Raw genomic sequence first — 25,577 nt, 5'->3', positions numbered from 1 at the left:
CAACCTTTGGATTGCGCCCTGGGAAAAGCTCTGCAGGAAACAGAGGGGCAGCTCTGGTGGGCAGGTAAGGAGTTACACCACGGGAAAAGGGCAGGAAGGTGCTGCCACAGGACCCAGCAGCCAGGACCTGCTCCTGGGTCAGGATCTTGCAGCTGAGGAGGAGGAGTGATGAAGGCTGTATCAGGAGAGACCACTGATGCCACCAAGCTGTATCAGGGAGTCACATGAAGCTCAATTATAACAAAGTGCATCGTGATCCATACAGCTGAGGGGTAAAGTGACAGGAAAGGGGCAATCTACTGCAGATATGAACAGATTCAAGAAAGAAAGAACTCTGAAATCAAAGCCTCTGTCTTAGGAGGTGCAAACCCACTGATGGCTGCAGCCTGGAGCAATTCTGGAAGGAACTACTTTGTGCATTTCTTCTTTTGTGTCCTTTTCTGGCACTCCCAGTGGCTCCCACCACACCCCAGATCAGCCAGAACCTTGTGCTAACTCAGTAAGTTTATTTTCACACTACTGGATGATGTTTAGGTTCAATAAAAGGAATAGAATCCTGATTGCGTAAAAGAAATGCACCATCCTTGAATGAGATGATGGTTCTGTAGGCACTGGCAGAGATTTCTGCATATACTGGCAGCTTCCCAGCAATGCCATTTCACTGGCAGGTTTAGGTATTGGGAAAGATGGGGGAACACAATTATAGAATGTCCTCCCCTCCTGCACAGTCTGCAGGCAGTCCTGGTCCCTTCCTCTGCCTTAGATACTGAGGAAATAAAAAAGGTCCAGATGAGTGTGGGAATTATTCCCACAAAGAGGAACTGGGATTTGCCAGCCTGGAAAGAAGGGAACTGCTGCTCCATCGGCTCTGTGACTGGCACAGGCAGAGCAAGTGAGACACAGTCACTCACTGCACCCCAAAAGACACAAGGGAGTTCTCAAGAAGCAGTTAAAGTAAATAAAATCACTGTGGAACTTGATATCCCAACACTCCTTGGAAGATTAAAAAAATCTGGACAGTTTTACACAGGCTCATTGCATTGCTGATGCATACACAACTCCTCATTCAAGACATGCCTACACCACGAGTGAGCCCAGAAAATTGAGAATAATCATCTATACAAGCTCATTTTCCCTGTTCCTTATGGTCTTACCCTAAGAACCAACTTTCAGCCAAACAGGATCCTGGTGTATCCTGAACCAGCACAGGCCTCACTTACATGGTTCCCATCCCGAGAGAAAACAGGAAACACTGGAGGAAAGCAGAGGCATGGCAGCTGCTATGAATCCAGAGATTCCAGTTTTGAGAAATGTTGGCATTTTGGTGGGAAAGAACCTGTGAAATCCAAGTCTTTGGAGTAGTGATGTGGCTAAAAGGGCTGGACAGGGATAAATCAGAGCCACAAGAGGGTAGAGAGAACACATTCGGTTCCTCTGAGTGTAAGAGCTGCAAAGTTCATTATCCACCTGCAATTAGGGCAGGTGCAGGATGAGGAGTTCCTGTGGGAGCTGCTGCCAACACCAGACAGCCCAGCTGGGCAAAGACCACAGGGACAAAAGCAGCTGGTCACATCCAATAAGCAGGTTTCCACTAACAGGAGCCAGACACAGGCATCAGGGAAATTTCTGGAACATGAGGGTTACAGGACTGGGAAGCAAAAGTCCCCAGGTGATCTGGAAAAGTTATGCCATAACACGATGACACATTGCTTGGTTCCACCCTGAAAATGCAGCTCAGTAACTCCGCAGCCTCGTGGAAACCTTGGAATAAGGTTTTTAAACCCATTTCAGAGATGACGAGCATGAAGTCAGGCCAGAGAACGGAAGGAAGTGTTTCTGCATGGACAAGAGGACAAAGGTGTACTGGGAGGAGTGAGTTCCCCTTCCTGCAGCTGGATTTTCTCAGAGTTCCTGATGTGATGGTTTGCTAGCACAAAGCTTGAGAATTGCTGTGAGTCAAAAAGCCACAATTCCGTGATCCAGGACAATTCTGATTATGTTGTCTGGAATGCCTGGGAGAGTGAGATGGGATGGGGGGGCTCTAAAAAAGCCAGGAGAGCTTGGTCCCTTGCCAAGAGAGCTTATGGCATCCTCACCTGCCAGCCTTTCCAGATGATGTGGGAAAACCTGCTGCCTTGGAGGTGTTGGGGTTTTTTTGTTGTTTGTTTGTTTTGTTTTTGTTTGTTTGTTTGTTTTTTGTTGGTTTGGTTTGGGTTTTTTTGTGCCTCACACACATCACAGGTGCTGTAAGCATTACTTTGGGTAGATTACTTACTTGATGAGCACCACACTTTTCTTTCTGGCTTTCATCCCATCTGAGCGCCCAAGAGAGCAGTGACAGACAGAGTGAGGTCTGAGTGCCCTGAGCAGCAGCTGGTATTTCCCAGACCTTCCCTGACCTCTCAGTTCCCTGCACTGACTGAACAAACAACCTCAAGAGAATAACCCAGAGCTCAGAGGATGACTCTGAGGGATGAAGAACAGATACTGTTCCCAGGAAAGCAAGTTTTTGTTGTGTCCTACAGCAGAACCTCCTTCTGGAAAGAGCTCAGCCATGGGTGAGCTGTCTGGGATGCAGCCTGTACTCAGGAACAATTTGTCAAGATAAAAGATTTTTTTTTTTTTTTTCAAATTTTTGCAAAATGGGTAGAAGCAAACCAGCACCAACTGTTAGAGGCAACAGGAGTGCTCCTACAGAGCAGGCAGGCTCTGCCCAGCTCCGTGGTGGTGCTACAGCCTCTGGAACCATTGGGTGAGGCTCTCACATGTCTGTTACAGCTGGGGACAGGCAGACACACCCCAGCTGGATGGCCTGGAGACCCAGATGCAGATTTAGTTCCTTTAATTCCTGCTGACTGAGCTGGCCATGCCCACAGATCCATGAGTGTAACTGGGAGCCATCCAGGTACCGGAGCACCAACTGCTCCAAGTCTGCACCAGGATGAATTTACCTGCATGGTTCCCTGTTCCAGCAGAAGGGGCACAAGACAGCCCCTGAGTGATGGACATCGTGCACCTGCAGCAGGTGACAGAGGCCAAAACTTCCCTGCAGCAGCCTACGACCGCTCTAGTCCAGGACACAAAACTGGAGAAAACCAGGCATGCTTGTAACACACCACACTGGAAAAATCAGTCATGATTGGAGCACAATGCAAATATCCTACCCAAAATGAAGGTGGTGAGACGGAGTTTTCATTCTAGAACAGACAAAACATGACATTGCTTCAAGCAACAGAAGGTGAAGTCCTCAGGGAGGTTCCACAAGCCAAGGGGAACCCTCTGGAACCACAGCAGGGAGCGAGCGGCTCCTTTGGGCTCACCTGAGTTATTCCGGTCATCGACGTATCTGAGGTCGTCAGCTGCATCAGGAGACTGGAAGGGAACAGCAAATGTGATCGTTCACGCCCGTAACTCCTGTGCCCAGTAATTCCCCACCTCCACCTGCCCACACCCTCGAGGGAACCTGCTGCCCTGGCAGGCACTGGCACCGTGGGACACGGCCACAGAGCCTCCAGCACAGATCCCTCGTGCCTGAGCCAAGCATCCACTGCCTGGCCTGTGTGGGAAGGACAGGAAGGACCACAAAAGGCAGTGCAAAGAGTGAAGGAAAAGGCTATTTAAGCTGAAAGAAGGGAGATTTATGTTGGGTATGAGAGAGAAATCTTTCCCTGTGAGTGGTGAGGCCCTGGCACAGGTGCCCAGAGCAGCTGTGGCTGCCCCTGGATCCCTGGCAGTGCCCAAGGCCAGGCTGGACACTGGGGCTTGGAGCAGCCTGGGGCAGTGGAAGGTGTCCCTGCCATGGCAGAGGGTGCAATGGGATGAGCTTTAAGGTCCTTCCAACACAAACCATCCCAGGATTCTATGAACTATTGCACTGCTGAGAGAGGCCCACAGACACTGCCTGAGGATTTGGAGGTGCAGCCTCCTTTGGAGGCACCTTCTCAGCTGTATGAGGACCCAGTGCTGCATCTGGGGAAATCTGGGTGGTCTGGAGCTGCCACGGGGCTCAAGCAGCTAGTCCCCCAACTTGCCTGGAACAGAACCTGGAAGGGGCACATCCCAGAGCAAGGCACTCCAAGAAAACGATGAATGACTTCCAGGAGCAGAGCAATACACAAGGGACAGGCGCCAGTGGAGAACAGACACCAAATAAAGTACAACTGCCTGAGAATCCTCAAACTGCCGCTCTGCCACAGCCAGCCTGTCTTTGGAATGCCCCACCTTGGGCTGGGGTCTGTGTCCCCACAGCATGGCAGTGTTTGCTGGCTCTGTGTGCACAGGTATCTGCTTCACGGTCGGTACACAAAACTAAAAAAAACACCTAAAACCATTTAGCCACAGGGCATCTGCTCGATTCAGCTGTCACAAACGCCACCAGTGACTAACTGACCCAGGCAGTTACAGCTCCCAGCCCCGGAAGATTGGTTTCAGTGGCCTCCAGAGCAGGGGTCAGGATCACCTCCAGAGCTGGCATTCTGTGACAAAGCAGCTTAAACCAGGGCATTTTAGGAGGAGAAGTGCCTCACCATGGCAATCACTCTCAGAACCAGGTGTTTACTCCACAGCTCACTGACAGCAGAACTACAACCTGAGAACAGGCACCCCAGCTGCTCCTCGGGCAGGACACCAGACACATCCCAGCTGGAAGTTCACATCTGCTCCAATTTGGCATTAGTTAGCCATCATTTCTGTAACTTTTTCTTTCCTTTTAGTACTCATCCTATCACTTAAAAATATTTCAGGAGCCATTCTGGTGAAGATGCAGATGTTTTATATCTGCAAAGCTTTTGTCATTCATTTTAAAACCATCTTGACCAACTCTTTCCTAATTCCACTCGGCTGAAGCCTCCGGTAAGCCCTCAGTTTTCAGCAAGACTGGTGTCACTGCCCCTACACAGGCAAGGCCTCTGCAGAGGGCTTCCCCAAATCCCTCAGCTCTTCTACTAAACCAAGTCCTGACCTATCCAAAGGCGGCTCAGCATGCAGTTTATACCTGGATTTCGTAAACAGGTTTGGAGGAAGGAATAGCAGCAAATTCCCGGTAGTCAAACTTCTTTTCAGACATTGACTAGAAGGGACAGCAGAAGGGAAGAAACAGAAAAGAGAGAGTGAGGGGAGACAAACGGATGGAGAAGCAGCAGCAAGCTGAGCAATGTAAGCAGAGATCACAGCAGAAGCAGAGGGACATCCTGAGGGAGAGCAGGAGCGCCTGGATAGAGCCTGGATCATGGAGCATCCCCCGGACACGGCCTCTGGAGCTCTTCTGGTGTCAGGACAGGGGGGGTCTGAGTCACAGAGGAAACATCATGTGCTCCACTGACAGGCTAATGCACACCAAGTCAGGTGGGAAACCTGTTCTGGGGGGAAATTCATGGCAAGGTTTCTGACAGCTGGACCAGAGTCAGAATTTCAATCCAGAGCTGTGTTATGGTGTGACCTGGCAGGACAAGGTCCCCTCTATGCAGCTGCTCCCCACCTGCTTTCCCTGCTCTGTCTCACCAGTTCTTACAGCTTTGTGCAACAATGTCCCATGGCTTTTACTCAGTTAGGAAAAGGAAAATGCTGATTACAGCTGAAGGTCTGGTTTGTGCTGTTGAGGAAACACAGGGCCAAAGTCCCTGAAGTGAAAGGCTTTCAGAACTCGGGGCAAGGCTTTCTGAGCATGGGGAAAGGCCTTCTGAGCATGGGGAAAGGCCTTCTGAACCTGAGGAAAGGACTTCTGAGCATGGTGGAATACTTTCTGAACGAGGAGGTGAAGAACCGCGGAAAAGGTGACATAATAAAACAGGGAAACAGAAAGAGGTGTCACATGGGAGCTGCAAGAAACTGCCTTTAGGCAGGAGTTTGGCCAAGTTCCATCCACTGACCCCCTCACCATTCCCGGCACCACGCAGCCAGGCCTGGCTCAAGGACTGAATGAGGATCCACAGCTCCCAGGCACAGCTGAATAACCAGGGAATCCCAGGATTTAGGAAAAGTGAAAAAAGCAAGCAGGAGAGTATCATACCAGCCTTCCTGGGGAAGTGACGTTCCTGGGGCTGCAATCTGCAAGAGGTGACAGAAGAGCGCGGTTAGTGACAGGCTGGCTGTGTGACATTCTCCTTCCTCAGCAGCATTTCAGTGTGGTGGCACCATGCTGAGGACAGGCCCTGCCTTCTGCTCTCCCAACAAACACCCCTCTTCTGCTTTTTCAGAAAATCAGGATGGTTGTGCTTCCACCCTGGTTCCCTGGGACGCCACGTTCCACAATCCCCCGTGCTGAGAGATGCCACACACCCCCAGAGACCTCCCAAGCAGGTTGAAGGAGGGAACTGCTTCCCACAGCTGTGCTTCTGAGCGGGTTAAGCTCCAGGAGCTCTGCCTGCTCCCCTGCAGGCAGCAGCAGCCATTCAGTACCTTCCAGCGGCGTTGGAGACGGCGTCGGAGCGGGTGACGGTGACTCTGCCAGCTGCTCCAGCGTGCTGCGTTTCTTCCCCTCCTTGGACTTGGCAATAACCATTTGGGCTTTCAGAGCATCCTGTTCCAGTGATTTCATCCTGCCTCAGGAATGGGGTGGGGAGAAGAAGCCATTGGTGAGGGGACGGGTGCCATCTGCGTGCGGCAGTGCCAGAGCCCGAGCGCTGAACGCAGACGGGGGGAACAGAGCCCCCGAGGGCCCCTGCGCAGGCAGGAGGACAGCTGGGCTGGCTGCCGTCCCTCAACACACATGTGATCACACGTGTCAAACACACAGAGCTGTGGATCGACACGCTGAGAAGCTGCGGGCAGTCCCAGAGTGCCACACAACAGCACAGTGATCTGAGCTGGGCACAAAACTGCAGGGATCACACGAGCAGGATCAGTCCTCAGGGGCTCTACTCTCCTTTGTGCTCTGTGTGTTGCACCTCAACCCCCTTCAACCACCAGGAGATCGTGAAAGGCCAGGCTGAAGGGGACCCTGAGCTACCTGGTCTAATGGAAGGTGTCCCTGCCCACGGCAAGGAGGGGGAACAAGACGATATTTAAGGAACCTTCCAACCCCGCTCTGGGATTCTGTGAAATAGCTGTGAAGAAGTGGGTCCGGCCCTCAGAGACATCTGTTCCTTCCTCCCCATCGGACAGCCCCAGCATCCCCCCTTGTTCTTGGGACCACTCCCACGTCCTCCTGCCCCAGAAGGCCCCAGCTGGGGCACAGGGACACAGACAGGAGCATGCAGCTGTGGGGAGGGAGCTGTGCACACCTGGATTGGCCTCCTGACCCAGGGATTCTTGAGGCGTGACTCTGCACTGGGCTAGACATCTGAGCTGGCCTGGCCCCGGGAGCAGGAGCCCGCTGCCGGGATTGGTACAGCTTCCTGGCCAGATCCTGCTCGTACTGTTTAATACTGTCTTCAAGAGCTGAGGATCTGAGGAGGAGGAGCAGGAGAAGGAAGAGGAGAAGGAGGAGGAGGAAGAGGAAGAGATGATGGTGATGAACATTGCAGCAGACAAGAACAGGAAAAAGAAAGAAACAGATACAGGAACATACCCTGCTGAGGGGAAACACGGAGGGGCAGCCTTGGCTACACTGGGTTCCCAACCTGATCCTGCCCAACCCTGGCCACTGCTGAGGCAGCAGGAACCCCTGGGGGCAATCTGGGGTTGTGCCCAGGAACATCGGCCTCAGAGCCTCCACATCCAGGGCCGCCTTCCCCCTGTGCCGGGAGGGGACCAGGAACAGCTCCAGCCCCACGGGAAAGGCTGTGAGGTGGTCAAAGCGTGTGAGTGTGGGTCAGACTGAGGGATGTGGGCACACCTGGGAGTCTCTCAGCATCCACTCACTGATCACATGCTTCACGCACCTCGGCTGGACCACGGGAAAGGGGAACAAAACGGCCAAGCACGACACACGGCTTTTGTCCCGGGACACGCATCCCTAAACCAGAGTGCGAGGGAGGAAAACTGCCAAAATGCTCGTGGGCCCAGCCGGGCACCTGTCCCTCGGTGTGCACCAGAGCTCTGAACCTCTCTCTTCCCATGGGACAAGGTGAGTGGCTTCCTACTGCCAGAGGCCAGGGTAAGATGAAATATCGAGACAAAATCCTTCCCTGTGAGGGGGGTGAGGCCCTGGCAGAGGGTGCCCAGAGAAGCTGTGGCTGCCCCGGATCCCTGGAAGTGCCCAAGGCCAGGTTGGACGGGCCTTGGAGCAGCCTGGGACAGGGGAAGGTGTCCCTGCCATGGCAGGGGGTGGAACCAGGGGAGCTCTGAGGTCCCTTCCACCCCAAAGCGTTCCACGAGCCCACGGCTCCGTGCCAGGGGCTGGGAATGCCCAGCACACGCGTGTAATGGGCATCCCTGTGCTGCCTCCACAGAGCCCGAGGGGGGCTGCGGGGAAGGAGGGGCACCACACATCCCGGCAGAGCACCGATGACAGGGACAACAAGGAAAGCCAAGGAGGTGCAAACTGATGGGGTCACGAGTGACAGCACAGAGCAGAGAACTGGAAGGAAGCAGAAGACAGGAGATTAGAAAGGGAGGAACAAACCCAGTGGCACTTGGAGAGAAGGTGAGTTAGCGGGGCTGAGCCCTGTGTGTGGGGCAGTGCAGAATTTCCCCTGCAGCACAGGGACCTTTGGAGATGGGACCTGATCACTTCACTGTGCCCATTCCAGAGCCAGGAAGGAGAGACCCTGAGACCACTGGATCCTCCTGGGAGATCTGTGGCAGCAGGGAATAGGCCCTCCTTGTCTTACAAAAAGGAGCACATTGCAGTGACTGATTCCTGCCCAAAGCATCAGCCAGGCCCTTCTCCAGGACCTGCACAAAAAGCTGGGCCTTGGCAGTGGAAGCAAAGTGGAGCTGAAGCCCTGGTCTGCCAAACTTAAACCCAGAAAGGCTGGATCTGACAGCTCAGGCAGCTTCTCCTTGATGGGTATTCCCTCCTTGGGAAGGCTCTTCCTTTGCTAGCCTCATTTTCCATAGACAAAACACACTGAAAGAGAGGGAAGGTTTGGGATGAGAGCTCTCTCTTCTGCCCACAGTGCACAAACTCATGGTGCTCCACACGCACTGACCCTCTTGAAGTGTCATGTGAAACTTTTACTGTGCTCTGATCAACTCCAGCCAAAAGCATGGGCAGACAAAGAGGAACATTACAGGAGCAAATCACATCATCACATCACCTGAAAGCACCCTCTCCCCTCCCAGCATTTTTCAGATTTCTCTGCTGTCAACACCAAGTTCCAGGAAGAGCAGAGTCCCGAGGCTGGAGCTGCACACCTGCGACAGCAGCAGCATCCCTGCACAGACTCTGCTTCTGAAAGTCTGCATGGGCAGAAACAGAATGTTTTCTGTTTCTCCTTCTGACACCCATCTTTAACAAAGCTCCTGTTACAGCATTCCTAGGATACATCCACGCTTAGGCAGGAATCAGAGCTGAGAGGTCTCAGAAAGCCTTCCCCACCATGTGAGGGGTGTACCGGGGAAGTGGTAGCACAGGGGAGTGAAACCCTGGCACGTCTCACTGGGAAGGGATGGCAGATTGGGCACCACCCCTCTCCAAGCACAGCGATGTGCATTTCCAGGAGAGGCCTGACAGGAGGTCTGGAGACCAAGAATAAGTCTGTGCAGGATGTCTGAACCTGTGGTGGTGCTTGCACAGTGTCATGGTGATGGCTGCTTTTGGCACTGATTCACACTGACAGCTTCTCCTGAGACACAGATGTGATTCCAGCCCTCTCCAAACACCTGCAGCACAAGGAACTTGGGGGTCTCTCCAACCTCCTAAGGAAGGACATGGCAGAGCAAGGCACTCCCTAAAGAGACTCCAAGACAGCTGGAGGGAGACTTTGGACAAAGACCTGGAGGGACAGCACAAGGGGAATGGCTTTCCACTGCCAGAGAGCAGGGTTAGAGGGGATCTTGGGAAGAAATCCCTCCCTGTGAGGGTGCTGAGGCCCTGGCACAGGGTGCCCAGAGAAGCTGTGGCTGCCGCTGGATCCCTGGATGTGTTCAAGACCAGGTTGGATGGGGCTTGGAGCAGCCTGGCACGGGGGAAGATGTCCCTGCCATGGCAGGGGGTGGGACTGGATGGTCCCACTCACCAGAACCATCCTGGGATTCTGTGGAAACCAATCTCAAAATTTGCTCAAATCCCCAAAACATCAGTTCAGCTCTCAGTGAGGATCCTCTTTGCAGTTCTCCATTCTGGGAGCCTCCCCAGGAGCAACAGCCCCATCATCATCCACGGCAAGCACAAACATTGGAATTGCTCACAGGGATACCTCCAGTCTTATCTAAAACCCTGTTCCTCTCCAAGCCTCATCCAAACCCCAAAAGAGACAGTTCAGACTGTCCTTTGAATGTCTCCTACAGGAACATCAGGAAAAGAAAAACTATCAACAGGAGCAGCCTGACTGATTTTTGGAAAGAGTTCTATGACGCAGTAAATGTCTGGACTAGCTTCAAGTCTTAAGTTCTGTGTTAGAACGTTCTCTTTCTTCCAGAACAATTTCTAGTCACTCTTTCATAGCTGATGTAGCAGCTCACGTGGGTAAGAACGGGAATGGCCTGATCCTGCCACTGTCTTGGCTGCAGCCCCATTTCCAGCCCAGTAACACCAGAAAGATGAAATTCCATTTCTCATTGTGGACAACACATGACCTTGCAGCTTCAGTAACACCATTTCACATGGGTTACGGGTAGGGTGGGAATGGTGTGCTGAGGGCAGGAACCACCACAACACAGCTGTGCTTGTGTTCATCGTTACCTCCCGCTGTCCACAGCTGTGCGGGCACTGGGGGAGCCTGGGAGCCCTCCCACCTCCCCTCTGCTGACAGATGTGGACAGGCTCAGCCACGTCACCTGTGCTCTGCACTGCTTGAACACATCCTACATGGCCTCCCTCAACATCTGCCTCTGAAAGGGTCCTTTATTCCCTGGTTTTATTCCCTTTAAGTCCCAGACACGCAGGAATTCCCTGTCCTGTGAAAGGGTCCCTGGTTTTACTCCCTTTAGGTCCCAGACACACAGGAATTCCCTGTCCTGTGAAAGGGTCCCTGGTTTTACTCCCTTTAGGTCCCAGACATGCAGGAGCTCCCCTGCTCTGGCCCAGCAGGAGCTGGGAAGCTCTGGCTCACCGTGCTGCCCTCCACATGGCCCGTTTCTCTGCCTCCAGAGCCCGGCGTTCTGCTGGAGACAGTTCCTTCTCCTGCCCGCCCAGCAGCTCCGGGCTCTGCATCCGCAGCCGCTCCTGGTGCCGCCGCTCGGCCTTGGCTGTGCGCACGGGAGCGCCGGGATCGGCCGCGCCCAGCGGCGACGGGCTCAGCCTGGGCAGGAGAGAAGCAGCGAGAGGGAGGCTGTGGGGACACCACAACTCACCTGCCTGGGGGTGGCAGCTCTGATCACTGCTCAGTGCCACTTCCATGGGCTGCCCTGGGATGGGGAGGACACAGAACACGGGCGAGTTTCTGGCCGGACGGGGCTTGGACTGTCCTCGGAGCAACCCCCAAAGGGTGGGGGTTGAAACCAGAGGGTCTTGAAGATCCCTCCAACCCAACCCATCCCGGGAGTCTGTGAAGTTGGTTCTGATGGGTTTCCCTTCCTCCCCCAAATCCTTCCTCTGCAGCCCCTGGCTGCTAAGAAAGGAGGAACTGTCCAGCAGCCCCTGCCCCAGCCGCCCCACTCACCCCGACATGGAGTTGGTTCTCTGCTCACACTTGATCCCCTCTTCCAGGGAATTCCTCTGCGAGCTGCTGTTCTCACTGAGCTCCAAGGGCCTGGAAAAAAATACCCTGTGAGCTGCAGCAGCACAGGCTGCACACGCAGCAAAGGCTGGGACAGGTCCACCCCGAGAACTCCAGGGTGAAGTCACAGCCCTCACTGACCACTGCTGTGAACATTCCTGAGGGGATCTCCTAAATGTGCACATGAATACCAGAGCTCATTTCCTGAAGCTGCAGACAGCCACTAACACACACACAAGAAAGTTTTTCCTCATCTTTTCTAAATGAGGATATTTTTATTAGAAAAACCTATTTTTTCCTCAATTTTTCTAACAAAAAATATGTTTTGGGCTTTCTTTTCCTCTGGACCTTACCCTTCGGTCCCAGGAACTTGGACCTCACCCTTGGCTTTGTCAGATGTGGCACAAAGGGATTCCAGAGGAGCCCAAGAAACATTTGCCTGGAAACATTAGCCACCTGACCCTGATTTTATGCCTTCAGTAAAAGATTAATTTGATTATTGCAAGTTCTTCCTGTTGGGCTATAGAGCTGCTCTAAGGGTTGGAACCTGGCTGGGAGAGCTGGGGTGTTCAGTTTGTAGCAACACTCAGCCCTGATTTTTACTGCTCAAGTTTATTTTAAATTAAATCTCAGCTTCTCTTCCAGCATGAGAAAGATTATTTCAAGAAACACAACTTCAGTCTTTCACTGTGTCCTCTGCATTCAAGCATAAATAATAAGCAACTGAAAGTCATCTGATTGCTCCAGCCTTCCCATTCTTCAGCACCCCATGTTTCAGTGTGAAAACAGGACGGGTAAGTGGGAATTCCCAGGGAACCAAGGAGCTGCATGAGACTGCTTTCCTCCCTGGAGCTGCCTCAGCACAGAAAGTCTCAGGGCATCATTATGTGAGAAATTCCTCAACTGATACTGGGCAGAAACAACAGCGAGAAAGAGATTTCACATGCCAGGCTGTGTTCTGCCACTGTGACTGAGAAGGGTCTGTGGAGTGCAGAATGTCTGTCCCAAAGACAGATAAGGACAGCTTCAGCTTTACTCCAGTGCATTCTCAGTTTATCTGGAGCCTTTGAGAACCCTGTTCTCATTCCTCAGTTCCATGCCCAAGAATTAGGGAGAAAAAAAAAAAAAAAAATCAAGGTAACCTGGAGGCTGAGTCCCAGAGAACCGGGAAACAAAAGCCTAAAAAATCCCCCAAACCTGTTTTAGCATCACTTTATCATTCAGCTCGTCTTGAAGCATCTGTCTCTAAAAATTAACCTCTCTACACACCCTCGGGCACGGCTGAAGGAGCTGCTCCCTGGAAAGAGTGAGCTGGAAAACTTGTCCTTTTCTGTGCTGAGGAAGAAATCTTGCCCAGCCCTCTTCCCTGAGAATTCCTGGGACACCCCTGACAGGTGGGTCGTACAGGGCTGCCTCTGTGCTGTCTTACCGAGCTGCTGGAGCCTGGATGCTCCGTCCATTCAGCCTCTCCACCTTGTACTCGACGCCCTCGATGATGACGCTGGACTGCACAGCCTCAGGCACCTGCCTCACCTCCTCATCCTCCTCAGCTTCCTCCTCCAGCAGAAGAGCTCGCTGCTGCTGCAGCTTGCGGGCTGCCAAGGGAGACAGGAGCCAGCTTACACCATGAAGCATTCGCTGAACCCCCGGGGTGGGGCAGCTCCTGACCCTGAACTCACTCTGGGGTGGGACCTCTGGGCAGCTCCTGACCCTGAACTCCGGGGTGGGGCAGGTCCTGACACTGAACTCTGGGGTGGGACCTCTGGGCAGCTCCTGACCCTGAACCCCTGGGATGGGGCAGCTCCTGACACTGAACCATCCAGGATGGGGCCTCTGGGCAGGTCCTAACACTGAACCCCCAGGGTGGGACCTCTGGGCAGGTCCTTATCCTGGGCTTCTCATCCCTGCAGGTCTGGGCAGGTTTCAGTCCATTCCCTCTCTATGAACACCTTTGTTCCTCCACACTTCCACTAATGCTTCAGATGAAACAAACTTTACATCGTTTCTTGAGTCCCTCCCTCCTTATCCACCAAACTTCTGTCCCTGGACTCCCAATGGGCAGATTTGCAGCAGATTTCCCAGTGCTCTCATGCTCAAACTGCAAACTGGGAACGGTCTCTTCTGCCCTTTTCCCAAAGGGAACAGCCCTGGGGGTCTGCATCTTCCCACTGGCCTTCTGGAGGAGCCTGGGGTGCTGGTGCTGGGCCCCACACTGGCAGTGGCCCTGGGAACAGTTCTGCTGATGAACACACAAGTGACGAGAGGGTCGGGGACACAAGGAGACAGAAGCCCTGCAGGCTTCCAGTCCCCAGGGCTGCTCCTCAGGGCTCAGGCCTGGGGCCAGTTCTAGGCAAAATTTTTATTAATAATTTTATATGGCTGCAGAAGCTGAATGCTGGTGCTGGTAACTCTCTCAAGGGCCATAAAGCCTTACAGGAGGATCCAGACACGCTGGAACACTGGGCAACCATTAGTGGCATGAAATTTAACCAGAGCAAATGCCAGGCTCCACAGCTGAGACAGCACAATGCCAGGTCCAGGTATGACCAGGAGAGGAGTGGCTGCACAGCTCAGTAAAAACACTTTTTTTCCACTTCATGTTATTCCTCATCACCTCCTAAAACAACTCTCAATCAGGAGGAAATGACATCCAGAATGAGAGCAGCAATCTGTCTCCTAGTGCAAGCCTAGAGCAGCAGAGTGAGCACTGAGAGGTCTGAGAGCTCTGCCTGCAGTCCTGCAGTCCGTGTGAGGGTGCTGCTCCCCCAGGCAGCTGCACACACGCGCTGTCTGCAGGGGCTGTAAAACGTCACTGAAGTGTTCACCAGCTGCAGGCACGGAGCTGCGGGAAAGAGTCCAGAGCAGGGACTTCCAAACACTCCGAGGGCTGCAGCCCTTCTACTCTGGAGACAGGCTGTGAATTGTTCAGCCTGGAGAAGAGAAGGGTGCAGGGAGAACTTACTGCAGCCTTTCTGTACCTAGAGGGTCTCCAAGAGACCTGGAGAGGGGCTTTGGACAAGGGCCTGGAGCGACAGCATAAGGGGAAATGGCTTCCTAGTGCCAAAGGGCAGGGTGAGGTGGGATAGTGGCAAGGAATCCTTCCCAGGGAGGGTGGTGGCACGGGTTGCCCAGAGAAGCTGTGGCTGCCCCTGGATCCCTGGAAGTGTTCCAGGCCAGGCTGGACAGGGCTTGGAGCCCCTGGTCCAATGCAAGGTGTCCCTGCCCATGGCAGGGGCTGGGATTGAGTGGGCTTAAAAGTCCAACATTCACTTACTCAAGTTATTCCCAGGCCTTACAATAAGCACCCACAGGCTTCTGGAAGTGCTGCATTTCCACAGGAAAGGAATCGCTTAACAGGACAAACTTCCGTACACATATTCCTATGTACCTTCCTCCTCTTTCATTTTCTTCAGGTCATCCTCCCCCACCAAGGACACACGCTTGGGAGGTTTGTCCAGGTGCTGCTGCTTCACCTCGATCTCAAAATACTTCTGCCTCTCACGGAAGGACCTTTGCTCAGGGCTGTGCTGTCCCCCAGGGCTGTGTGCGGCCACCTGCAAGAGCCACACCGCTATACAGGGCCCACCAGCCCCACACCGCTGCCCACAGGGTCACCAGCCCCACACCGCTGTCCACAGGGTCACCAGCCCCACACCACTGTCCACTGGGTCACCAGCACCACACCGCTATACAGGGCCCACCCACCAGCCCCACACCGCTGCCCACAGGGTCACCAGCCCCACACCGCTGTCCACAGGGTCACAGAGCCACACCACTGCCCATGGGACATCCAGCCACACCACTGTCCAGGGGCCACCCAGCCCCACACCACTGTCCACAGGCTCACCCAGCGCCACACCACTGTCCACACAGTCACCAGCCCCACACCACTGTCCACTGGTCACACAGCTACACCACCGTCCACAGGGACACCCAGCCCCACACCGCTGCCCACAGGGTCACCAGCCACACACCGCTGTCCAGGGGCCACCAGCCACACACCACTGCTCATGGGTCACCCAGCCACACCACTGTCCAGGGGCCACCCAGCCACACCACTGTCCAGGGGTCACCCAGCCCCACACCGCTGTCCAGGGGTCACCAGCCCCACACCGCTGTCCATGGGAAATCCAGCCACAACACTGCCCATGGGACATCCAGCCACACCGCTGTCCATGGGTCACACAGCCACACCGCTGTCCAAGGCCCACCCAGCCCCACACCACTGCTCATGGGTCACCCAGCCCCACACCGCTGTCCAGGGGTCACCCAGCCACACACCACTATCCACAGGGTCACCAGCCCCACACCGCTGTCCAGGGGCCACCCAGCCCCACACCACCCACAGGCCATGGGCACCCTCCCCATGTCACCCCAACCCTCACTTCTGCCAGCTGCCCCATCCTCTCCTCCCAGCCCTCCCACACTGATGCCATCTGCCCACCCACAGCCCCCATGACTCCCACCTTTTTCCCAGCCCCAGAACTCACCTCCGAGGCCATTTTGGTGTTTTCTGAGCTGCCCTGACCACACAATTCCTAAGAACAGAGAGAAACAAGCCTGTTCTGAAAGGAAAGTTTCCAGCCACTCCCCAACCATCCTCCAGCCACGTGTCCCCCGGGCCAGAGGAGCTGACACAGGCTGCTGAAACCCCTAGAATTAGCACAGATTTATTAACAAGGTTTAGCAATCGTCAGGAATGAGGATTTATGTTAAATTGAGGTTAAACAGAACCGGGTGTGACAACTTCTGAAAGGGTAGAAAGTGAAAAACATGGGAAACAGGCACAAAACAGGAGCAGGGGCTGAGCTAGAGATGGAGGGGGTTCATGGAGCTGGTGGGAGCTCACTCACACTTAACTTACATCAAAGACAAAACCACCCAAAATTTACTTTAAAGAATCACAGATGCCAGGAGAAGGAACAAAATCTGTATTTACTGGGCTGCATAACAGAATATTGGATGAACAGAACTACAGGGGGAAGAAACTGATCCACAAAATCCGACTGTGAACCAGGAATCTGTAGGGGTAAACTGAGAACTGCAAACAAGTTATGGAAAAGAAGAAAGTTTTATAATTAGACAAACTGAAAGGACTCACAAAAAGAGAGCAAGGAGAAGACCTCTGGCTTTATCCAAACACACTCCAAAAACTAATTCAGAATTCAGAACTTGAGTGGATCTGCCTGAGCAACCTCGTACAACCCTGAAGGCATTTGAACAATGCTTAGGCTCATGGTGGGATTCTTGGGGGCGTCCTGAGCTGGACTCGATGACCCTTGTGGGTCCCTTCCAACTCAGGATGTTCCAGGATTCTACAATTCCAGGATTCCAAGGCTGCCTGGGGGACTGAGGCAATGACCTCCAAGGCCTCACCTAGCCTGGACTGTTCCAGGGTTCACCTAGATGGAGGGGAAGAGTCCCAGTGAAGATCAAAATCTATTCAAAAATGTCTCAGCACAGGTGTAGCCTGGCCCTGGGGTCTGGAATTTCAGAGTCCCTTTGCATGAGAACAGCACGGCTGTAATCAGTATCCCAAGGTCTGAGATTCCGTGAGCTTCCAGGACCTGATGCAGACAGGACTCTGCCAGGGTGATCATCTGCATCACCAAAGTACTGCAGCTGCCACAGGACCTCAGCGTGTCCCTCGTCTACAGCAGCTTTCTCTGGAGGGAACAAACCACCACCTCCTTCCCCTCCCTGGCCTCTGACCCCTGTGCTGAGCCACGCCAGGAGTTACCTGTGTCCCGAGCAGAGGGTGGGACAGGGGCACTGCTGCGAAGGTCTTGTAGGCCTGCTTGACATTGATGGGGACCTCGTCAGGGGAGGGTGGCGACGGTGGCGATGGTTTTTGCTACAGGGACAGACAGGAGGTAAAGGTGAGCACAGGTGGGCTGGAAAAACCCACGTGGGGGAAACACAGCCCAACTCTCGGCCCGCAGAGCCTGACGAGTGGGGTATGGAAAGGAGCATGTCAGGGAACACGTAAGGAGTACGTAAAGCCTTGGGAAGGCTGCTCCTGAGTCTTGGGCAGGAACACGAGGAGCAGAGCACTGCATACACACTACACACAGCAGCATGAGGGTCACAGCCCCGGTCTGTTTCTGGGATGGTGAAGAAATGGCACTTTTGGTGGCACAGACCATCGCTGACCTGATGGGAATGTTGTGGCAGATCCAGTCCTTGAGGATTTCCAGCCAATTCAACCAGCAAGTGCCTACGTGAATCAGGGGTTTTTTTGGCTAGAACAGGACAGCTACACATTGACTCTGACTCCTATTTAGGGCTGAACAAGATTCCCTCTAGTGGAAGGTGTCCCTGTCTTCAAGGCCCCTCCCAACCCAAACCACCCTGTGATCCCATGATCTGATCAGGGATCTGTGATGTGGAGGAGAGCTGCCTTGGACCTCAAGTTTTCCCTTTGCAGAATTACACTTGCTGGGAAACATCTGACAAGGTCTGAGGGGACCTTCCTACTGCTTGTCACTGTCCTTGCTGGTCCCTTCCTCACCCACCTTCCCTGTGACCCTCCTGCCGCCTCTGGGGGAAAGCAGCACGGGGGTGACCTGCTCAAAGGACCACAGAAATGGAAGGGGTGGGGGCAATGACACCACAATCTGCTGCTGGAAAGTAAATCCCCTTTAGCTGTTCATCCCTCCAGCTGCACTAATCCACTTCCAGGCCTTCTGCCTTTTCTTAGCCCCAGACTAGAGCTAAATAATGCTGCTTGAGGATGCTCCTGCGTGGGCTAAAGGACAGCACAGTGAGACCAGAAGTGACTGTGAGATGTGAATCTTGTCCAGTCCCACAGATTCGGTACAGCTGCAAATCAGGGCTCAGTTCTGGTACCACACTGTACAAGCTCCAGCAGGGAGAGAAGGGCTGGATTCATGGACCCTCACCCAGGGTGGTTTGTGTGGGAAGGGACCCCCCCCCTGTCATGGGCAGGCATACCTTCCACTTTTATATTGAGGAGACACAGGTCTTCTGTCATGACAAAGACCAAAATACCTGAACTTTTCTCTCCCATCAACAAACAGCCCCAGGAATATGAACCTTTCAAAACCAATCATTTTGCAAACCATAAAAACCATCTGCAGGATGGTATTGGCTTTTGCTCCAAGGTGCCAGACATCAAGCAAGGTTCTCTAAGATTCATGTCTCCACAGAACTCAACACTTCACAAATATGGCTCTAAACCTGGATCTGCTCTCGGGATTTTGGCCACGAATCTCCAGCAGTGCTGACTCCTGGGACGGGGCCATGGAGACATGGGGAGGCCCAGAGAAATAAGAGGGAGGCACCAACCTGGCCCTGCCTGTGAGGAGTGCGGGTCCCTTCTGAGGGAGCCCAGATTGGTGCACGGACACCGCCAGCCCCAGCTCAGGCACGTGTCACCAAACCACCGAGTCACCTCTGGGAGGGCGTCCTGCCCCACGACACGTGGCACTGCAGCCACGCAGGACAGACACACGGCTTTAGGGACGAACCCCAGGCCACTTACAGAGCTGTGGATCCTGAAGCATGGCTCAGGCTGCTGGAAGGGGTTGGGGCTGTCCCCCTCCTCCGCCCTGTGTGACGCAGCGCTGGGACGCACGCGGGAGAGAGGCTGAATGACGCCGGGCTTGGTCTGCTCGTGCCAGTGCCCCAGCACAGGATGGGGAAAGGCAGAGGAAGAGAAGGGGAGGGAGAAAGAGAGAAGAGAAACGAGCTGTTAGGGCAGTGAGGTGGCTGCCATGCAGGTGAATAAACAGATCCATGCACCCCCAATTCTTCCCTCAGCTGTGCTGCCTGCTCCAGCTGCAAGACTGGCAGGGAGAGCTCTTGGAGCCAACACCAAGAGATTCAGCCAAGGGAGGGTTACACAGGACCAGTGGATTACAGAGAAGGCCAGGACAAAAGGAAGCACCTGCCACAGCAGCAGCAGCTACAGGGGCTCGCAGGGCACGGTAAGTGTGATGAAGCTCAGAAAATGTGAGCACCAGGGATGGAAGTAGGGAAACATCAGCCAGGAATGAGAACTGGCAGAAGCTGTGGATGGAAGTGAACCAGATCGAGTTCAGAGTCAAGAGCTCTGATGAGAAATGCAGTTACTGGAGCAGAAGAAAGAATCTAAAACTTCTAGATGTCACCATCACTGCTGGATGTTGTGTGAAAGTGAACAAAGCATCTGCAACTAGAGAGAGTGGCCGCAGGAACTGGGTAAGCCAGCAAAACCTGCAGGAGGGGAAGCTGTGAGGGGAAATAGGAATAAAAGCTCCAAAAACAGTTACACTGCGTTTTCAGATGGACCGTATTTAAGACCCGATGCATTTGGACAAACTTGAGGCAAAGTGGAGGACTGGAGGAGACAGAATAGGAGCCAACAGGAGGAAGGAACGAGTTCCCTGTGCTGGGGGGATGCACAGGGACACCACAGTCAGGTCTCACGGCAGCTGTACTCACTGATTTACTGTCATCCTGCGACGTGATGAAGTTAATGGAAGCCTGCAAACAGAAATACAGGGGTAAATCTGGAGACCATCCTGAAAACCCTTCCTTTACCCCTGCCCCACTGCCCACCCTGTGTGGGGAGCTCCAGGTCCCACAGAACCCCCGCCCCCCAATTCCTGCTTCTCCAAGCGAGGACAGGCCAGAGCCCACCTCCACGAGCCTCTCCCAGCACCTGCGCTACGTGAGGAGGCTCCCACAGCTCTCTGCACATCTCCACACTCTGACCCCAAGTCTGGGATGGTCGTGGTCCCTGGGCACGGCCCCCGGGCACATCTCCAGGTCTCTGGGCACATCTCCAGGGCCCTGGGCACATCCCCGCCCTCAGCACCTGCCCCGAGCCCGAGCAAAGCCAACCCCCGCAGCTCCTCCCCAAAGCACTCGCGGGTGCCAACACAGCAGCAGCTCAGAGGGAGCAGCCCCTCGTGCCTCGGGTGCCACCTGGGTGCTGCTCCCCGGGGAGCCCCAGGGGATCCCGAGGCCCGGGGGGACGTGGAGCAGCGGGAGCAGCCGGGGCAGCAGCGCACACCGCACACCAAGAGCACTTACAAAGCGCGTCTCCCTGCCGGCCAGGTGAGCGGGCCGGGGGGCTGCGGGCACCTGGAGGGGCATCAGCACGGGAGAGAATGGGAGAGAAAACGGAGAGACTGGGTTTTCCACAGGAGAGGAGCAGAGAGACTGCAGCAGCCGGGGCTGGTGGGGTCCCCGCCACGGGGAAGCCCCCTCTGCCCTGCCTGGCGCACACGGATCCACCACAAACACCTCCTGCCTTCCCCCGCCCCCTGCAGAACTCGAGGCCAGGCACGACCCTCACGATGCCAACTGGAGACAAGGGATTCCATTTCCCTCAAGGGATTCTCTGAAATAAGCCAATAAATTCTGGCTGGATGACCAGATGTTGAAACCAAGGAATTAACATTAAAAATGGATGGGGCCAGAGAATAAGAGACAAAATTCCTCAGAATTTCTGCTCTGGAGCAACAATCTGGAGGTCAAGACTCATGAATCCCCAGAAGAAGAGAGATCTGGGACTGTTCAGCCTGGAGAAGAGAAGGCTGCAGGAAGACCTTAGAGCCCCTTCTACTGCCTTAAAGGCTCCCAGGAGAGCTGGAGGGGGACTTTGGACAAGGGCCTGGAGGGACAGGACAAGGGGGAACGGCTTTCCACTGCCACAGGAGGGGTTAGATGAGATTTTGGGATGAAATTTTTTCCTTCAAGGGTGGCGAGGCCCTGGCACAGGGTGCCCAGAGAAGCTGTGGCTGCCCCATCCCTGGAAGTCTCCAAGGACTTTTTGGACAGGTCTTGGAGTAACCTGGGACAGTGGAAGGTGCCCCTGCCCATGACAGGGGGCTGGAATGAAATTGTCTTGAAGGTCCCTTCCCACCCAAACTATCCTAGGATTCTGTGAAAACCCATCTGTCTCCCAAACCAAGACACCACCTCAACAAAAACTGGCACTCGTGGTAAAAGGAAAACTTACAAAAAACGCAGCTGCTGTCAGAAATGTAAATAGGGAAACACAGCTAGAACCAAGTGCATGGAAATAATTTAGCTATAACAGTATCACCCTCTAAGCTCGCTGGGTTCCTGATGAACACTCAATTCTAAACGATCCAAGAACTGAGGGAGATGTGGGACAGGCTGAGAAGAAACAGAGATGCACTGAGGTGCTGCTCCTACAGCTTCCTGCATGCTCTGGACCCTTCTCCTAAGCCTGTCTCAGCAGCCACCTCACCCCAAGGTGACTCTGTTCACCTCAAGAGCTCCTGCCCAGCTCCAGAAGTGAAAGGGTTCACTGAAGACCAGGGAAGTGCCAGAGCTGGTAGGGAGAGTAGCTGGAGAACAGCTGGACTCCAAAAGGAACACAACACATCCAAAATGACTAAGGACAAAGAACAAAGTACAACTGGCAATTCACTCCAGCCCCCAGTATAAAACCCAGTAATGGACAATGACTGTAAAGGGAAAATTTAAAAAATCTATTTGAGTTCATTTAACTTCAAAAGGCTCAGCTGAGCTGTGATACCTTCTGCCACAGGATGGACAGGTGAATCAAAGACTCAGATATTGAAAAGGAAAGTTCAGAGATAAATAAGGAATACAAATATCAAGGGATAAGAGGTAATGTTTATAAAGAAAAAAATCATCAGCATATACAGGAAACAAAGACCCTTCCCTTTCTAGAGGGAAAGCCTCTAGCAAGGAGCTGTAGCAAACCACTCCCTGAGGGCAGGGTGACCCAGAACTGGCTGTGGCAGGATCCTTGCACCTCCTGCCCAGCAGCTCACGTGGGTCACCTCCAGTCTCACACAGAGAACCAGGGCAGCCTTGCTTTACAGACCCAAGATCCTTCTCCAAATCCTGGCTCCTCCAGTTCTTACCACGCACCAGCTGCCAGAATTAAAGAATCTCTGTACAAGGCACTGGTCCAAAAAGACCCTTCCCAAAAAACTGACACCTACATGTTGTAGTCCCTCCTCATCACCCTGCAATTAAGCTCACCCTCAGAGCTCATTTATGACCAGCTAATTACCCTCCTGGCTCTCTGAGTCATTCTGAAGGAGGGAGTTGTTCTCTTGCCCTCTGGTTGCCTGCTGTGATGGATCCCCTCCACCCTGACAGCGTCACTCAAGGATGGAAATTGCCCTCAGCTACCTCTGTCCTTTATCCCTGGAAGTGCCTCCCTGCCCTTCCCATCCCACCTGTCCTGGGGACAGTCTCACCTGTGGATTACTGGGAGAATAGGGGGATTCACGCCTGGAATTTCCTGTCCCAGACTCGCCCACAGGAGCCTGAAAGAGAGAAGACAAAGCTCAAGACAAAGCTCGAGAGTTACTCTACGGCAGAAGGGGGTCTGTACAGCCCAGGGGCTTGGGACACCCTGGACATCCAGGGAACAAGGTTAGCAGGGCCCAGCAGCAGCTGGCACATGCCAAAAAGTGCTGGAAACAGCCAGGGAATGACGTTAAACATTGGAACCATATCCCAGCGCCCCGCAAGGCCAGCTGGATCAGGTTACAGCCTCTGCCTCACAGCCCGTCCCAGGAATCCTCTGCCCTGACTGCCCACAGCACTCACAGGCAGGATCACGGTCCAGGCAAAGCTCCTGCTCTACAGACACTCAGCAAAAAAAGCCATTCCTGGCTGGAGGGAGCCAGGGCTTCCAGAGGAACCACTGGCACTGAGGCTCAGCTCCCCAGCAGCGTTCCAGGAACCAGCTGCAGCATGAGCAGCACGTTTCACGAGTGTTTCAAATGCCTTAAGGCAGAGGCAGGTCATCGGGGATTTAGGGAACTGGATACTAACACCACAGCCAAGCACATGGTCAGCTGAATCAAGTTAGTACTTTGACACACCAAGCCTGAAGGACTGAAGTTTATACTGGAGCACAGATTCCTGATACCTTGCTCAAAGCTCACCTGGCTACACACCTGTGAAATTCCTACCTCCAAGATCACTACAGCTGGGGATTTGGTTTGTTGATTGATTGGTTTATCCGCTGTGTATGGGGCTGTTTTGATTTTCAGACCTCCTGAAAAGCTTAAGAAGGAAGAAGGGGAGAGCAATGTGGTGCCCATCTGGAGGACAGCATCTTTGGGTCTAGTCCCTGCTTCCCCACAGGCTCCCTGTGCAACAGCAGGAATGTCAAATGCAGGTTTCCCAGAGCAGAAAGCAAAGTTCTCCCTTGAAATTCCAAAGTCTCAATCTACCGAGTAGCGTCACTTGGAGGAGCAGCTCCTGGGTTTGGATCTGCTGTGCTTTCCAGATGTCTAAGAAGGGCTGTGCTCAGTGCCAGGAGCAGCAGTGGCACCAGCAGTGATCTTCTACCAGTGCTGCCAGCTCCCCACCACCTGCTGAGCAGGCAGGAATGCTGCTGCTCCAGCCAGACCCGGCGGGCAGGGACACTGCTGCTGCTCCAGCCAGACCTGGAGCGCAGGAATGCTGCTGCTGCTCCCAGCCAGAGCCAGAGCGCAGGAACGCTGCTGCTGCTCCCAGCCAGACCTGGAGCACAGGAAAGCCGCTGCTCCAGCCAGAGCCGGAGCGCAGGGACACTGCTGCTGCTCCAGCCAGACCTGGAGCGCAGGGACACTGCTGCTGCTCCAGCCAGAGCCGGAGCGCAGGGACACTGCTGCTGCTCCCAGCCAGACCTGGAGCGCAGGAATGCTGCTGCTGCTCCAGCCAGAGCCGGAGCGCAGGAACGCCGTTGCTGCTCCAGCCAGAGCCGGCGGGCAGGGACACCACTGCTGCTCCCAGCCAGACCTGGAACGCAGGAATGCTGCTGCTGCTCCCAGCCAGACCTGGAACGCAGGAATGCCACTGCTGCTCCCAGCCAGACCTGGAACGCAGGAATGCCACTGCTGCTCCCAGCCAGACCTGGAACGCAGGAATGCTGCTGCTGCTCCCAGCCAGACCCGGAGCGCAGAATGATGCTGCTCCCAGCCAGACCCGGAGTGCAGGAATGCCGCTGCTCTCAGCCAGACCTGGAGCACAGGGACACCGCTGCTCTCAGCCAGAGCCGGAGCCACAGGGAAGTCACAGGTGCCGCCCTGTCCCCTCAGCAGTGCCCGCATCCCCATCCCCAGGGTGTGTTAGTGGCCAGAGGATGGTGCGGTCACTGCTGGGGCCGATGGCGGCGTTGGGGCACACGGGGTGGAGGGGACCGGCCCACGGGCGCCGTGCTGCCCGGCACCGGGGTTTAGTAGGGTGCAGTGGCCCGGGCCGTGTCAGTGCATGCCACACGCCACACGCTGCTTGCCTTGGAGTACAGGCTGGTCTTCAGCACGCCCCCCCTGCCATAGCCCAGGGGGGGCCCCCCCAGGCCAGCCGTGCCCCTGCGGTTGGCCACCACAAAGGGGTTCTCACTGAACGGGATGGGCTGCGAGTCGATCAAACACTCCGGCGCCTCTGGCAGCTGCTCCTGGGACAAGGGACACCCCTCGGGGTCCCGCCTGTCTCCCCGGGGCCGTTGTGCCCCGCCGGTGGGCTGCTGCGGAGGCGCAGGGCGCTGAGGGGGCCCGGCCGTGCCCGCCGCCGGCTCCGGGGCCGCTTCCCGGCTGTCCCAAGCCGCGGGAGGGGACAGCACCGCGCAGTCACCCTCCATGCTGGAGCTGGGCTTAGCACACTCAACAGGCTGAGAGGAAACAGAAGGAGCGGAGAGAAACAAGGAGAACAGAGTAAAGAAGAGGAGGGAGAAAATTCGGAGCAGCTGCTGAAGGACAGGGGAGAGAATCCCAGCTCTAATGCCAGCACACATCCCGACCCTCTCCCCTGCTCTGCCACCGATCTGTGACCCACAGTGTCACTCCCAGGAGAGGACCATGCTGTGCACACACACCCAGGGGAGCTGGCAGGCGCTCCCTGCACTCCTGCAGCTCACACACCTTC

At 54.6% G+C, this 25,577-nt stretch overlaps 1 protein-coding gene across 22 annotated transcripts in view; it reads right to left on the bottom strand.

Annotated features, from left to right (window-relative positions):
* The window catches only part of SCRIB (scribble planar cell polarity protein), a 98,305-nt gene that overhangs the window by 3,725 nt on the left and 69,003 nt on the right, over positions 1 to 25,577 (bottom strand). For 4 of the 22 annotated variants that reach the window (XM_040091343.2, XM_040091346.2, XM_040091350.2 and 1 more), the window contains 16 exons: positions 24,949 to 25,323; positions 22,916 to 22,984; positions 20,742 to 20,792; positions 20,148 to 20,189; positions 19,207 to 19,332; positions 17,443 to 17,556; positions 16,193 to 16,240; positions 15,091 to 15,256; positions 13,132 to 13,297; positions 11,646 to 11,735; positions 11,097 to 11,285; positions 7,221 to 7,385; positions 6,397 to 6,536; positions 6,008 to 6,045; positions 4,994 to 5,068; positions 3,321 to 3,372 (listed from right to left, as the gene is read on the bottom strand). In XM_040091343.2, the coding sequence (XP_039947277.1) occupies positions 3,321 to 3,372; positions 4,994 to 5,068; positions 6,008 to 6,045; positions 6,397 to 6,536; positions 7,221 to 7,385; positions 11,097 to 11,285; positions 11,646 to 11,735; positions 13,132 to 13,297; positions 15,091 to 15,256; positions 16,193 to 16,240; positions 17,443 to 17,556; positions 19,207 to 19,332; positions 20,148 to 20,189; positions 20,742 to 20,792; positions 22,916 to 22,984; positions 24,949 to 25,323 (1,906 nt within the window). Of the gene's footprint in view, positions 1 to 3,164; positions 3,198 to 3,320; positions 3,373 to 4,993; positions 5,069 to 6,007; positions 6,046 to 6,396; positions 6,537 to 7,220; positions 7,386 to 11,096; positions 11,286 to 11,645; positions 11,736 to 13,131; positions 13,298 to 15,090; positions 15,257 to 16,192; positions 16,241 to 17,442; positions 17,557 to 19,206; positions 19,333 to 20,147; positions 20,190 to 20,741; positions 20,793 to 22,915; positions 22,985 to 24,948; positions 25,324 to 25,577 lie in introns of all 22 variants that reach the window. The other 18 variants (XM_040091357.2, XM_040091361.2, XM_040091364.2 and 15 more) reach the window with 14 other exon arrangements.

The sequence above is a fragment of the Hirundo rustica genome (genome assembly GCF_015227805.2).
Source record: "Hirundo rustica isolate bHirRus1 chromosome 1 unlocalized genomic scaffold, bHirRus1.pri.v3 SUPER_1_unloc_1, whole genome shotgun sequence".
NCBI classification, from domain to species: Eukaryota; Metazoa; Chordata; class Aves; order Passeriformes; family Hirundinidae; genus Hirundo; species Hirundo rustica.
Note: the sequence above shows the minus strand (reverse complement) of the source record. Positions and strands in the feature narration are given on the sequence as shown.